The sequence below is a fragment of the Mobula hypostoma genome, chromosome 9, assembly GCF_963921235.1.
Source record: "Mobula hypostoma chromosome 9, sMobHyp1.1, whole genome shotgun sequence".
Classification (NCBI taxonomy): Eukaryota; Metazoa; Chordata; class Chondrichthyes; order Myliobatiformes; family Myliobatidae; genus Mobula; species Mobula hypostoma.
Genome location: NC_086105.1, coordinates 17,417,312 through 17,433,938, shown reverse-complemented (window position 1 = coordinate 17,433,938; position 16,627 = coordinate 17,417,312). Strand labels below are relative to the sequence as shown.

At 36.8% G+C, this 16,627-nt stretch overlaps 1 protein-coding gene across 5 annotated transcripts in view; it reads left to right on the top strand.

The window, feature by feature from the left end:
- The window catches only part of LOC134351534 (interleukin-1 receptor-associated kinase 4-like), a 37,057-nt gene that overhangs the window by 11,595 nt on the left and 8,835 nt on the right, over window positions 1-16,627 (top strand). For 2 of the 5 annotated variants that reach the window (XM_063057807.1, XM_063057808.1), the window contains 5 exons: window positions 5,756-5,956; window positions 6,814-6,974; window positions 15,455-15,528; window positions 15,626-15,740; window positions 15,857-15,966. In XM_063057807.1, coding sequence (XP_062913877.1) covers window positions 5,756-5,956; window positions 6,814-6,974; window positions 15,455-15,528; window positions 15,626-15,740; window positions 15,857-15,966 — 661 coding nt within the window. Of the gene's footprint in view, window positions 1-808; window positions 967-2,198; window positions 2,224-5,755; window positions 5,957-6,813; window positions 6,975-15,454; window positions 15,529-15,625; window positions 15,741-15,856; window positions 15,967-16,627 lie in introns of those variants that run through there. The other 3 variants (XM_063057809.1, XM_063057810.1, XM_063057811.1) reach the window with 3 other exon arrangements.

The window sequence follows — 16,627 nt, the reverse complement described above, 5'->3', positions numbered from 1 at the left end:
GGCCCAATGAGCCCCTGACTGCCCAATTGCATGCATGTGACCATTTAACTTACTAACCCCTATGTCTCTGGAATGTGGGAGGAAACCTGAGTACCAGGAGGAGACCCACACAGTCATGGGAGAATGTATATAGTCCTTACAGACAGTGGCAGGAAATTAACCTGGATTGCTGGCACTATTAATAGCGATATGCTAATCGCTTCACTACCATACTGCCCCAATATTGATTACATCAGCAACAATTGATTGGATATAATAGCAATAGTGAAAAAGAAAAGACAAAATTATACAAACCCATCCTTAATAGCTCTACCACCAGCTTACTCCAGCTGTGAGGAGGTAAACAATTGCAATTTGGAAATCAAGCTGAGAGACTCATCCAAAGGTAAGTTTAGTTGTATCAAGAAGACATGAGAGGTAATTAAGACCAATACAGCATGATAGAGGATATCATTTATTACTTAAAACAAAGTTATACAAGATTGTGAACATATCAGATTTGATGACAAAAATTAATTGGGAAGGAATTTTGTTAGAATGAATTAAAATTTCTTGTGTAATTTCATTAAAGGTGTATCTTAATTAATTACATTACTTTATTATCTACAGCCCACTGAACTCAGAAATGAGTCCATAATAAAGTTTCTGAAACTTAAGTTATTTAAGTAACTATTTAAAAAGGGATATATGATAATGGCATTTGAAGTTAATAAATTTAAAATAAAAATAGAAAATAATAGCGTGGTAGGAATAGCATGAATGAAATCTTACCATCTCAAGTTATTTTTCTGTCCTTTAATCTCTTTAGATTCTATTCTTCTTTGCTGTGCTTTCTTAATCTCCCACTATTCCTATTTTTACATCTACACGACATGCATAGTTGGTCAAGTTTTCACCACACTCCTTAGCCGCAACTTCAGTCACAACCTGCCATCTTGTATTACGAAAGCAGATTAATGTCTACCTGTAAGTATTTTTGGAATTATTGTATATTCATAAAAAGTTCTAACACATCACCTTCTGTTCGGAGATGCTGATTAATTTAATGCACACAATACAAGCGAATCTCATGACTATTTATCAGAAAGTGAAGAAGTAATTCAAATTTGATCACTAGAACCAAAAATATCGGCTGACAGGGAACAATGTGTTGGTGCAAGTGATGTTCAAGGATTTGTATGAGGGGACCAAGTGTAATATGTCCAAGCAGATGATGTAAAGCTGGTACTAGAATGGGTTGTGAGAAGAGCACTAATAGACTTTTCGGAAATATAGACTGACAAAGTTAATAAACAAATTCATAGCACATGGAAGAGTGTGAGGCTACATACTCTGGTAGAAAAATTGAAAAGCAGAGCTGTATCAAAATAATAGAAAGGTTTTGGGGTTCTGAAAGTCCTTGCAAGTTTAATATTACAGATAAACAATGGCAAACCATGTGTTAACCTTGATTACAAGGATTTGTGCACGAAGTCAGTCTACTATAAATGATGTAGGATATTGGTGTAATTCAGTTGTTTTATTGTGGATGGATCTAGCCTCCCTATCAGTGAAACAATTTACTTGCCTTTGAGGAAGTAAAACAAGGAATTTCTACGTTGATAGCAAGGATGGTGGAACCAACTTAGGTGGGAAGGTTAGTCTCTCTCTTGAGTTTGGAATAATGAGTGGTGACCTGATTGAAATATATAAAGTTCTCAAGTGACCTGACAGGGTAAATGCAGGTATAATATTTCCATTGGCTAAGATGTCTAGAACTAAGCTTCAGGTTTTCAAAATAAGCTGGTCATTCAGGACTGAGATAAGATGAAATGTGTTTACCCAGATTAAATGTATTCTCTCTGAAAGGACTGTGTATAGTTGGGTTCACCTAAGAAAGGATCTTAGTTTAGCATCTTATCGAAGAGATGGCTCCTCTGGTGTTCATCTAACTTTTTGTACTGAAATCTCCAAACTAGGTTGAAGGATATATTGTGCTAATGGGAAAGCAGTGAGAGATCACCTGGCTTCTGCAAGGGCTGATGTTTTTGACAGTACAAGGAGGGATTAAGCAGATTAAGCCCATTCTTATGAGAGTCTAGTGGAATGAAAAATTATCTTATTAAAATGTATTAAATTTTCAAAGGCTTGACAGGATAGATGATGCATTGATGTTTTTCTTGGCTATATGTCTAAATCTAGGCATCATTATCTCAAATAAGGAGTTGACCATTTAGGACTGAGGTAAGGAGAAACTTATTCATTTGGCAAATTGTATATCTAAGGGGTCTATGGATATTTATGGAGAAGTATATTTGAGACCAAGGTCAATATATTTTGGAATAGTAAGGGGATCAAGGGACATAAAGTCAATTCAGGTAAATAACACTGAGGTTAAAGATCAGCTATGACAGAGAAATTTATGGGGGGGCTGAATGGTCTATTGCTATATCTTTTTCTTATTTTAATGGCCAGAATAGCATGAAGTCATAAATAAAATGATACTAGCTGTGTAATTCTAATTTACTTCGATCTTAATTGTATTCAAGGAGATTTCAAAATGGTTGCATATTGCTGCTAACTAGTACAGCTAACCCAGTTTATGAGCATGTCTGTACATATGAATAAACATTAGGAAGACTGTTGGGATTGGTTTTCTTGTTCCCGTGGGCTGCTACTGCTGGGAACAGCATTTCTATGTGCCCTCTGCCCAATTTCCCCCCAAGTAACCACAACTGAGCAGAATCTTGTTAAACCTGCAATGAGAATCAGCTCACATGATTCAAAAGAGCAATGGACCAAGGAACTGGAGGAATTCAGTGGGCCAGGCACGGAGGGAAATGTCCAGTCAAAGTTTCAGGTTAACATCCTTCACCAGGGCTAGAAATAAAGAGCCATTTTTGATGTACTCCAACACTCATTCAGTAAACATATGTTAATAGAGAAAGGATTTAGAAAAAACATAGAAAACCTAAAAAACCTACAGCACAATACAGGCCCTTCGGCCCACAAAGTTGTGCCGAACGTGTCCCTACCTTAGAAATTACTAGACTTACCCATAGCCCTCTATTTTTCTAAGCCCCCTGTACCTATCCAAAAGTCTCTTAAAAGACCCTATCGTATCCGCCTCCACCACCGTTGCCAGCAGCTCATTCCACGCACTCACCACTCTCTGCATAAGATCTTACCCCTGACATCTCCTCTGTACCTATTCCCCAGCACCTTAAACCTGTGTCCTCTTTTGGCAACCATTTCAGCCCTGGGAAAAAGCCTCTGACTATCCACTCGATCAATGCCTCTCATCATCTTATACACCTCTATCAGGTCACCCCTCATCCTCCGTCGCTCCAAGGAGAAAAGGCCAAGTTCACTCAACCTGTTTTCAAAAGGCATGCTCCCCAATCCAGGCAACATCCTTGTAAACGCAAACACGAGGAAATCTGCAGATGCTGGATGTTCAAGCAACACACATAAAAGTTGCTGGTGAACGCAGCAGGCCAGGCAGCATCTATTGGAAGAGGTACAGTAGATGTTTCAGGCCGAGACCCTTTGTCAGGACTAACTGAAAGAAGAGCTAGTAAAAGCTTGTAAATCTCCTCTGCACCCTTTCTATGGCTTTCACATCCTTCCAGTAGTGAGGCGACCAGAACTGAGCACAGTACTCCCAAGTGAGGTCTGACCAGGGTCCTATATAGCTGCAACATTACCTCTCGGCTCATAAATTCAATTCCATGATTAATGAAGGCCAGTACACCATATGCCTTCTTAACCACAGAGTCAACCTGCGCAGCTGTTTTGAGCGTCTTATGGACTCGGACCCCAAGATCCCGCTGATCCTCCACACTATTAAGAGTCTTACCGTTGATACTATATTCTGCCATCATATTTGACCTGCCAAAATGAATCACTTCACACTTATCTGGGTTGAACTCCATCTGCCACTTCTCAGCCCAGTTTTGCATTCTATCAATGTCCCGCTGTAACCTCTGACAGCCCTCCACACTATCCACAACACCTCCAACCTTTGTGTCATCAGCAAACTTACTAACCCATCCCTCCACTTCCTCATCCAGGTCATTTATAAAAATCACGAAGAGTAAAGGTCCCAGAACAGATCCCTGAGGCACACCACTGGTCACCGACCTCCATCTACAACCACTCATATGACCCATCTGCAACCACTCTTTGCCTTCTGTGGGCAAGTCAGTTCTGGATCCACAAAGCAATGTAACCCTTGGATCCTATGCCTCCTTACTTTCTCAATAAGCCTTGCATGGGGTACCTTATCAAATGCCTTGCTGAAATCCATATACACTATATCTACTGCTCTAACTTCATCAATGTGTTTAGTCACATCCTCAAAAAATTCAGTCAGGCTCGTAAGGCACGACCTGCCCTTGACAAAGCCATGCTGATTATTCCTAATCATATTATACCTCACCAATGACTTTATTACCATGCCAATGACTTTATTGTTCATTTTCTTCTATTTGCATGACTGCTATGAATAAATAATTTTAAAAGACCTCTTCATAATTTCATTTGCTGAAGTTAAGAGAAATGTTTGTTCTAAGAAGGCATAAAGTCAGTTTATTATACACAAGTATTTGTTTTAGTTACAGGATGGGTAAAATCTGCACTTTTTCATGATTGAAAATGATGTCATTTTGTGAGGCTGTTTAATTCATTAATGTACTTTAAGTACAAATAACATTGACCTATGTAATATGTACTGTAAATGATGCAAACCATATTGCATAATGTAAATTTTTATCAGTTTTTTTTCCTTAATTGTGTAGCTTAATGCAGAAGGATTTATTTTTGACAAATTAGTATACAATATTGTAAAGAAACATCAGCACAAGCACAGTTATATTATTGTTAATTTTCTGATTAATGATTGCTAATTAGGATTGGGAAAATAACATGTCCTTTAATGAAATGAAATCAGAGTGTACTGGAAGTACTCAGTTGTCCAGACAGTTTCTGTGGAGAGAAAACGAGTTTACTTTTTTCAGATAGACTGGAATTGGTAGAAGTTAGAGATAAAACAAGTGTTAAAAGAGGAAGGTAAGGAAGAACACCAGACAATCCTATAAAAGGGTAAAAGAAAGAGGTTAAGTAACAAAAGAGTTTGTGTTCAGCAAAATAATTTGACAATAAGTGGTAAGTAACAAAAGAAGGATCTGAAGGACACAATCACTCACTGTGTATTGCTGCTTTTTTGTTCTTTGTTTATATTTCTAATATCTGCAGCATTTAGTTTCTGTAAATTATTTTATGACAAAGTCATCAAAATGCCTTTAAATAATAATTAAATAATTAAGAATAAAATTAACGTTTAAATTTAAAACTAAATTAAAATTAGTTTTCTGCAAACTGTAATAAACAGTATGCTCTTCTGGAAGTTGAAAAGAAAATAGTGTTCCACGATATGCATTATTTAAAGTCCTACTCCAATTAATCACACATTATCTGTTTGAAGTGTTGTGCAAAGGAAAGAAAAGATTTCCTGTTGATGTCAAACAACATGTGCTTTGTAGTTTTTGTTGTGGAGGTACCAATATCAAATCTAATTACCCAACTGCTCACTATGTAAATTCTGCGTTTATACCACCTGTCACATTTTAATGAAAGAACAAAGTAATTCTTTGCTTTTTATGTACATATGACTACATTCAATATGTTAGTGAATTATATAACAGCAAATAATAACATGCCCCAAATATAATATTCTATGTATTTGTTGATTGTAATCTATGATTTAACTTAACAGAAGAAGTATCTAAGGCAATACCATCTTGTTCACCAACGGAAATAACTGCTACGTCTAACTCTAATACTACATGTAAATCAATGATACAAGTTTCTCATTCTGAAGCAACTTACCATGATACAAACTGCACCACGCAAGAAACTGCCTTAGTGGCTAACAGTTCAATTCAGCAAAGCCTTGCTTCTGATACTATAGAAACTAGTAAGTAAGATTTTGGAGTTATGTTTGTAAAGATATAATTAAAAATATAGCCAACAATTACAAGGTCAAAGTTAATAGTCTTGCTAAAGAGCTTTCAAAAATTATATTGTGGTATGCTTTGCACGGTTGTATGTTGATTCATTTGAAGATGAGAGTTGTGTAATAATATTATCTTTAATTTTCATCAAATTTGCCATCTGGTGAAATTTGTGTTCAGTTGACACCCAGTCCAGCAACATCCTCATTACATGGCATGATCTGACTTAGTGTATTTGCATTCATCATTATTCTCTAATTAGCTAAAATTCAGATAAAATTAGATCTTTGCCATTAAGATATCCTTCTGTTTTCTCAAGAACAATCATTTTGAAATGTAAGGAGTTTGTATGTTCTCCCTGTGACCTGCTGGGTTTCCTCTGGGTGCTCCGGTTTCCTCCCACAGTCCAACAACATACCGGTTGGTAGGTTAACTGGTCATTGTTAAATTGTTCCGTGATTAGGCTAGGATGAAATCAGGGGTTGCTGGGCAGCATGGCTGAAAGAGCAGGAAGAGCGTAAGATGCACTGCATCTCCAAAAATAAATGTAAGTAATTACTGTAGACAAACTATGGTTGAAAATTAATAATGTATTTAAAAATATCCAATAAATTATACCTATCATTTGGAGAACATTGAATATTAAAATTAATACCATTCATTCACATTTAACAAGGTCAGGTAATTGTAGCAAGTTAAAATAAGATGAAGTAACAAGGCAGGGTCTGGAGAAACAAGGAATTATTGAATCAGATATCTATGTTGGAATTGTCTTATCATTTTGTTGCCTTACTGATATGTTTTATAATTTGTATTTCAGATCTTCAAAGTTTCAGCTATTATGAATTAATGCAGCGGACTAGTAACTTTGATGAGCGTCCAGTTTCATGCGGTGGCAGTAAGATCGGTGAGGGAGGGTTTGGAATTGTTTACAGGGGTCTCATAAACAACAGGATGGTGGCGGTGAAAAAATTGGCAGGAGTGAGTAATATCTTTGAGTGTAATATGTCAATACCTCAACTTTTATTCTCTGTTGAACATTTAATTTTTATCGTATATTCCAACTGCAGATTAGTTTATGGCTAACTATTAACTTAAGAAAATTAAATTGTAAGATTCGGAATCAGGTTTATTATCATTGGCATGTGACGTGAAATTTGTTAACTTAGCAGCAGCAGTTCAATGCAATACATAATCTAGCAGACAGAAATAATAATAATAAATTAAATAAAACATAAATAAACAAGTAAATCAATTACGTATATTGAATAGATTTTTTAAAATGTGCAAAAAACAGAAGTACTGTATATTAAAAAAGTAAGATAGTGTCCAAAGCTTCAATGTCCATTTAGGAACTGGATGGCAGAGGGGAAGAAGCTCAAAATCATGAGTGCACATTCCATTTTAGATTTAGTGCTGCTTATCAACATGCTTCTTTTGTTAATAGGAAAAAAGGAAAAAACCTTAAAATTAGAATTTTAAAAATAAGGATGTATTTTATTACACATAGAATAGAGAAAGTGTGCAGATGTCTTTATCAAACGGTTATTAATAAACTGAATTACCAAGGCAAATTAACAGATTTTTAGTAGAAGAACATATCAAGAGATAGTTTTTCAAAGGTGGGTAAATAAAGTTGAGAAATCTAGTTATATAATTAACTGTATATAAGTAAATGATAGAACAGGACTGAATGGCTCTATTTCAATCCAAAGAAGACCAGGAGGTTCTCTATATTTGCCAATTGGTCATTCCATTTAATTGACTCAATTCTGTATTGGACAATTAACTGATCTTAAAAGTATATGAAAATATAAGCTATACAAGCTATCTGTTCTATAAGTGTGCAATTTCAACACAGATGTGAACACTTCAAGTTGCTTGTGCTAAGAAATGTATTCGTCGTTGTCTGGTTCCTCTTCATCTTCTGTGTGGGAGGTTTTTACTTTTAATACTTCTCAACGAGATTTATACTTTTTTTTCTAGGATTTTTCCAGAATGTTCTCCTGTGACCTAGACTGTCAGATTGTAAGATGTTATGCATTTGTGCAGCAGATTTGGTGTGATATAATTTGGCTAATATTCCAGAGTACATGACCATAATACAACTTTTGGGTGTAAACTCCACTTTTAAATCCTGGAAACAGCCAGTGCTTTAGCATAAAAAATGTTAATGCACCACCCTTTTTATAATATTGCAGGTAGTTATGTGAAAGGCTGGTTGCTTTGCTATTGCAAGTTTATTGAAAATAAAAGGAGTGTTGTCAAAGAATGGGGAGAAAAGGTCAATAAGTTCTGCAAATAACTTAGTAGATACAGTAAATTCTCATGGGAAAAAAGTGCATTCATCATCTTTACTTCAGTAATTTACATTTGAATTATGTACTTGAATTACCGCCATTACTGTCATGCAACTGAAAGTCAACTAGATAAACAGTAACTGTCCTTTTCGATGGCCACTTTTTGCCTTTGACATAAAATAAATAATAATTAGTGTAAAGTTCATATGGTGTTCAAGTTAATTAACATAACAACATTAATATCAACATTTATTAAATCCAAATGGAGAGATTCATTGTTGAAAACAAAAGTATGGATTTTATTTTAAAGACAAAGACCCTGTGTGTAAATAAATAAATCTTGTGGGTTAGATGTAAACTGGGCCTGGTCATTTGATGTTAAATTTCTTTCTTTCTTTCTTTTTTTTTAAATTTTATTTTTATTTGGATAAGGAATTCACAAATATCATGTACTTTTTTCACACATATAACCTTTTCCATTTTTTTATATGTATAAAACTATAATTATTTATACATTCTTAAGTACACATTGAGATGATATAAAAGGAAATTAGACACTTAAATAGATAATTATGTACTGTGGTAATTCTAATCTATTAGGCTAAGTAATGGCATTAGTTGTTAAGAAAAATAGTAATAATAGTTTCCATATAACTCTTCTGGACCATTTCCACTGGTCCAAAATGTTGTGTAAGCCTATGTAACAACCATTGCAGGTGTTTATATCCTAATTTGTTCATGCTTGCTCCTGCCCCCAGACATAATTATCCAATCCCTATGTACTTATTTACTTAATTTTTTCATTTTTTTAACCCTTTCCCAAATCTTTCCCTTTACTTGTGTTAATTCTCTATTTTCCAAAAGAAAACAAAAAAAAAAATACATTTAGACTAGGGGTGCTTACGTTAGCAATAGTACTGTGTTGCTGAGCAGTATAAATCATTAGGAGAGTCATCTAAAGTCTGCTCGCATTGGGGTTATATATTCAATCCATTTATTCCAGATTTGATAAAATTTTTCTTTTTGAATTCTCAGGGAGTAAGTCAACTTTTCCATTTTAAATATTTCCAAGATAATTTCGTGCCAATCTTCTAATGTAGGTGGTATTGGATTTAGCCATTTTCTAGTGATTGATTTCTTACTTGCCGCTAAGAGGGCCTGCAGCAACTTTATATCTTCCTTCTGTTCAAGAAACAATACATGCCCCAAATAGAGCATCTCAAAGTTCAGAGGTATCTGGGACCTAAGTACCTTAACTAATGTTCTATGAATACCTTCCCAATATAGACTTAATTTAGGGCAATCCCAGAAAATATGAAAATGATTTGCCTCCTTGGAGCCGCACCTTCTCCAACACATCACATTTGTATCTTTATATTTTTCCTGATATGGGGTCTTGAAGTATCTTATAATGTTTTTCCAACAATGTTCTCTCCAAGTCAAAGAATTAGTCGAGGACCATTGAAAGCTGCAGATTTTCCCCCAAGCCTCCTCTGAAAGTACCAACCCCGCTTCTTTCTCCCACTTCTCTATATCTACAACTCTGGTTAACATAGTTTCGTACTTGAAGGTACCTAAAAAAGTCATTATGTTCTAGGCCATGTTTGTCCTGCAAGATTTGGAAACTTTGTAATACTCTTTTATCTATAAATGAGAGGTAGGTTGTAAGACCTTTCTTTATCCATATCTCAAATCTTTTATCTCCTCTGTTGGGAAGGAATTCGGTATCATATGCACACTATCTAAAGAGTTTTAACATGTTATTAATTCCACACGAATTAACCACCTTCTGCCATACTTTTAATGTAAGATTTATCCAACTGTTTTTAAATTTTTCCAACTGGGCCATCAATCCTTTGTCAGCTATTGAGGTCTGTAGAGGAAAACTGTCAACTAATCCAAATTCTATTTCCTTCCATCTAGCCTTATATTCCCTATTACACCAATATAACAGAGGGATTATCTGTGAGGCATAAAAATAATTTCTCAGGCAAGGAAGAACCATACCTCCTCCTTCCTTCCCTAACTGTAAGGTGTTATATCGAATTCTAGGTTTCTTTCCTTGCCAAATGAAGCGGGAAATCCATTTATCCCATACCCTGAATTGATTATCATCCACCTCCACAGGTAAAGTACGGAAAAGATACAATAACCGAGGAAGAATATTCATTTTTATAGTATTTATCCTTGAATTTAAACTTAAAAAGGGGATAAGATTCCATCTATGCATATCTGCTTTTATCTCTGAGATAATGGCCCATAATTTACCTGTGACAGTGTTGAAAGATCCTTCGGCAGGGTTATTCCTAAATATTTTAATGATTTAGCTTCCCACTTAAGATCGTATGTATCCTGTAATTTTTTGGATGGTGTATAATTTAGGGACATAACCTGCGTTTTCTTTACATTTATTTTATAACCTGATATTTTCCCAAAGTCATCCAACAGTGTAAACAATCCTATAAATGATTTTTCTGGTTCACTCAGATAGACCAAAACATCATCTGCGAATAACGCCACTTTCTGTTCAATCCCTGCCACCTTGATACCTTTTACGATTTCGCTGATGTTAAATTTCAAAATGATTGTTCTTGAGATTCAAAATGATTGTTCTTGAGAAAACAGAAGGATATCTTAATGGCAAAGATCTAATTTTATCTGAATTTTAGCTGATTAGAGAATAATGATGAATGCAAATACACTAAGTCAGATCTGTGAATAACTTAATAAAATGTACTTATTTGGTAAATTTATTTTTCTCCCCACAGCAGAACATTTTATTTCATCTTGATTTTTTTGGGGTGCATTTTCATATATACTGATGTAAGACCATGAAGATTCCTAATCGGATTCACTTATATACCTTTGCTTGTGGGTCAGAAAACAGAACTCTGCACATACGTGAAAGGTAGTAAAGATGAAATTCAACATCTGGACAAAATTAGTAAGAAATAATTGGGGGAGAAAAAAACCAGCAAACCAAAAAAAGAAGCAAATCAGGGAAAGAATCTTAATGCACTACAAGACATGTCTTACATCTTTAGAACAAGCTGTTTAGAATTTGGCCACCTGCAATATTTGAAATGCACCTGCCAGTTTCTGCTCTGTCTGGTCTCACAAGCAGCAATCTGATAATGACTAGATGCTGTCCACTTTAAACTATCCAAGAAAACAGAAGTAAGCATCTCCAATCATAATGTAAAAACATAGACATTATGAAAGCAAATATAAAGCATACTGTATAAAATTTAGTTAGTTGTTTATGCAGAATAACTCAAGAACACAAGAAAATAAGAGCAGGAGTAGGCTACCAGTCCCTTTAGCCTATCCCTGCACAAAACTGCAAGCACCACACTATAGAACTTATGGTCAGCGAAGACTATTCCAAACTCTGTTCCAACGCCAAAAACGCAGCATGAATCAACAAAAAGTCGTTACCTGCCTCAGGCTGCTCCTGGCTGTGGTGCTTCTAATCTCACAGCAACCTCTGAATGGTGATGTTGTTTAGTATAATTAATCTTTTGTTGATAGAATATAGTGGCAAGCTCTAACAAACCAAATGCCGCTGCTGGCATCCTGGCCCAGGTTGGTATCCTTGTATGACGTGCCCTCTGATTAATCCAATCATAATGTTCCAAAAAGTCGAAGAGTTGTATGCGATCTTTTATTAGCAACTAGCAAAACATACAATCTTGAAATGATACAATTTAAATGTAATTAAGCGCTCAACAAAAGACATGGCACCCAGCAATCCCCAGAACCAAACTACCCCGAACAAAGCAGGAGTACATAAATTATTCCCTTCGCTTTTACCACGCCCACACTCACTTGGTTAACTACCATAATAAACATAAAACACACAACACAGAATACAATGCATATAGAAAACAGATGCATGGCTCCTACACTGCCCTTAATATGAACATGGCTGTATTATGCCAGCCTCAACTCTTTCTCTATGTCAGTTCTCCATATCCCTCAATTCATTTTTTAAAGAAAGGGGCTTCCCTTCCTCCACTATCAACTCTGCTCTTAAACGCATCTCCTCCATTTCACGTACATCTACTCTCACTCCATCCTCCCACCACCCCACTAGGAATAGGGTTCCCCTGGTCCTCACCTACCACCCCACCAGCCTCCGGGTCCAACATATTATTCTCCGTAACTTCTGCCACCTCCAACGGGATCCCACCACTAAGCACATCTTTCCCTCCCCCCCTCTCTCTGCATTCCGCAGGGATCGCTCCCTACACAACTCCCTTGTCCATTCGTCCCCCCCATCCCTCCCCACTGATCTCCCTCCTGGCACTTATCTGTGTAAGCGGAACAAGTGCTACACATGCCCTTACACTTCCTCCCTTACCACCATTCAGGGCCCCAAACAGTCCTTCCAGGTGAGGCATCACTTCACCTGTGAGTCGACTGGGGTGATATACTGCGTCCGGTGCTCCCGATGTGGCCTTTTATATATTGGTGAGACCCGACGCAGACTGGGAGACCGCTTTGCTGAACATCTACGCTCTGTCCGCCAGAGAAAGCAGGATCTCCCAGTGGCCACACATTTTAATTCCACATCCCATTCCCATTCTGACATGTCTATCCACGGCCTCCTCTACTGTAAAGATGAAGCCACACTCAGGTTGGAGGAACAACACCTTATATTCCGTCTGGGTAGCCTCCAACCTGATGGCATGAACATTGACTTCTCTAACTTCCGCTAGGCCCCACCTCCCCCTCGTACCCCAGCTGTTACTCATTTTTATGCACACATTCTTTCTCTCACTCTCCTTTTTCTCCCTCTGTCCCTCTGAATATACCTCTTGCCCATCCTCTGGGTCACCCCCCCCCGTCTTTCTCCCTAGGCCTCCTGTCCCATGATCCTCTCGTATCCCCTTTTGCCTATCACCTGTCCAGCTCTCGGCTCTATCCCTCCCCCTCCTGTCTTCTCCTATCATTTTGCATCTCCCCCTCCCCCTCCAGCTTTCAAATCCCTTACTCACTCTTCCTTCAGTTAGTCCTGACGAAGGGTCTCGGCCTGAAACGTCGACTGCGCCTCTTCCTATAGATGCTGCTTGGCCTGCTGCGTTCACCAGCAACTTGGATGTATGTTGCTTGAATTTCCAGCATCTGCAGAATTCCTGTTGTTTCCCTCAATTCTTCAAGCTTTCATTTATCCATCTGTATCTTAAATAATGATTTGGCCTCCACCATCCTTGTAGTCAGATATTTCTAGTCTACACTACCCTCAAAGAAGGAAATTCTATTCACCTCAATTTTAAATGACAGGCCATTACTTAGCAGTTACAGTGCCTACAAAAAGTATTCATGTTTACATATTCATATTCATGTGGAAGTTTTCATGATTTATTGTTTTACAACATTGAATCACAGTGGATTGAATTTGACTTTTTGATACTGATCAACAGAAAAGACTTGTGTCAGAGTGAAAATAAATTTCTACAAATTAGTCTAAATTTATTACAATTATTAAACACAAAATAATTAATTGTATAATTACTCACCTCCTTCAAGTCAGTATGTAGTAAATGCACCTTTCGAAGCAATTACAGCCTTTAGTCTGTGTGGATAGGTCTCTATCAGCTTTGCACATCTGAACACTGCAATGTTTCCCCATTCTTCTGTACAAACCTGCTCAAGCTCTGTCAGATTGCATGGGGATTGTGAGTGAACAGCACTTTTCAAGTCCAGCCACAAAATCTCAATTGGATTGAGGTCTGGATTCTGACATGGCCACTCCAGGGCATTAACTTTGTTGTTTTAAGCCATTCTGGTATAGCTTTGGCTTCATGCCTTGGGGTCATTATCTTGCCGGAAAACAAATCTTCTCACAAGTTGCAGTTCTCTTGCATCAGGTTTTCCTCCAGGATTTCCCTGTATTTTGCTGCATTCATTTTACCCTCTTATCTTCACAAACCTTCCAGGGCCTGCTGCAGTGAAGCATCCCCACAGCATGATGCAGCCACCACCATGCTTCACGGTAGGGATAGTGTATTTTTGATGATGTTTGGTGTTTGGCTTATGCCAAACATAGTATTTAGTCTGCTGGTCAAATGCTCAATTTTGGTTTCATCAGATCAAAGAGCCTTCTTCCAGCTGACTTCAGAGTCTCCCACATGCCTTCTGGCAAACTCTAGCCGAGATTTCATGTGTGTTTTTTTCAACAGTGGCTTTCTCTTTGCCACTCTCCCATAAAACTGATTTGTCGCCTCCCTCACTAGTCCCCTTCCTGCACGGTCACTCAGTTTTTGAGGATGGCCTGCTCTAGTTAGATTTACAGCTGTGCCATATTCTTTCCATTTCTTGATGATTAACTTAACTGCACTCCAAGGGATATTCAGTGACTTGGAAATGTTCTTGTATCTATCTTCTGACTTGTGCTTTTCAATAACCTTTTCATGGAGTTGCTTGGAGTGTTCTTTTGTCTTCAAGGTGTAGTTTTTGCCAGGATACTGACTCACCAGCGGTTGGACCTTCCAGATACAGTTGTACTTTTGCTAAAATCAATTGAAACACATTGACTGCACAGAGGTGATCGCCATTTAACTAATTATGTGACTTCTAAAACCAATTGGCTGCACCAGTGATGATTTGATGTGTCATATTAAAGAATGTGAATATTTCGGCAATCAATTATTTTGTGTTTTATATTTGTAATTAATTTAGGTCACAATCTCCAGAACTGAGGAAGGGTCTCGGCCCGAAACATCGATGATACTCTTTTCTATAGATGCTGCTTGGCCTGCTGAGTTCCTCCAGTATTTTGTGTGTGTTGCTAGGATTTCCAGCATCTGCAGATTTTCTGTTGTTTATGTCTGCATTATAGAATTTCTTTGATTATAAGATGTGTCAAGTAAACCGAGTCTGTCTTTCATGACTCTTACTTGATTATCCAATATTTAGGATATTAGAAATGGTAAAACAAAAAAATAAATTATCAAAAGTTACAGAGGTACATAGTTCTGTAATGACATGGGTATATGAATTATGCTGTTTACTGTTAATGAATTAAATTTTCTTCATCAAAAGAGCATGCAATGTCTTTTGATTGTTTTCCCATCTATTTGATGTAGAAAAGATTGTGAAAATTGGTGCTAGAACTTATTTATAAACCAATTATAAACTTGGTCTTTTTTTCCACAGCCATCTCATCACCATAACATCAGTCCTGAAGAGCTAAGGCATCAGTTCCTTCAAGAAGTTAAAACATTAGCAAGGTATAGTATGCTTTTATAATTAGCTGTTGATACTCTGATTAATCTGTTAAGTAATTTTTTGAACTTTGACAATAACTCTCATGCAATACATTTGTAGATGTCAACATGAAAACTTGGTCGAGTTACTTGGTTTTTCCAATGATTGGGAACATCCCTGCCTGGTATATGCCTACATGCCCAATGGGTCATTGCTGGACAGATTAGCATGCTTGGTAACCACATTTATCCTGGATAAAAGTTATAAAATAGTGATCTTCATAGTCATTGAAAATACTGATTGCTTTACAGTGACCTTCACTTATTGGTCAATATTCTGAAACCTTTCCAGGGAAAGACACCTCCAATTACATGGCACAGAAGGTGCAGCATTGCTTTAGGCACAGCCAATGGGTTAAAATACTTGCATGAAAATAATCATATACACCGTGATGTAAAGAGGTAAAGAATGTCTTTAATATTTCTACTGTTTGTTTGCGTTTCCTGTGTTGCATTTATAGTATTTTCTTGTCATTAATGTAAAGATGATTTGGAAAACACTAGCTAGAGAAACTATTATTATTAGAAGCATTCCAAAACAAAATATATTCACTCATCTTGTTAACCAATATGCAACTGCTAGTGAATTAATCCAAAAAAAACAAAACACTACAGATGCTATTTGAAGTAAAACAGCAAATTCTGGAAATACTGAACAGGTCAGTCAGCATCTATGCAGAGAGAAACAGGGTTAATATTTCAGATCAGTGATCTTTCTGATTAAGTTTATAGTTTTTATTTTTAGCTAATAATATTGCATCTCAGCATTTGTAATTATCAGTTATAATCTAACATCGTTTGTTATATGCTGTGTCATATGACATAGGTGATAATGGTCTTTCCATGACTATGATTGTTCTTGGCAATTTTTTCTACAGAAGTCATTTGCTTTTGCCTTCTTCTGGGCAGTGTCTTTACAAGACTGGTGACCCCAGCCATTATCAAAATTCTTCAGAAATTGTCTGCCTGGTGTCACTGGTCACATTACCAAGACTTGTGTTATGCACTGGCTGCACATATGACCATCCACCACCTGCTCCCATAGCTTCACGTGACCCTGATT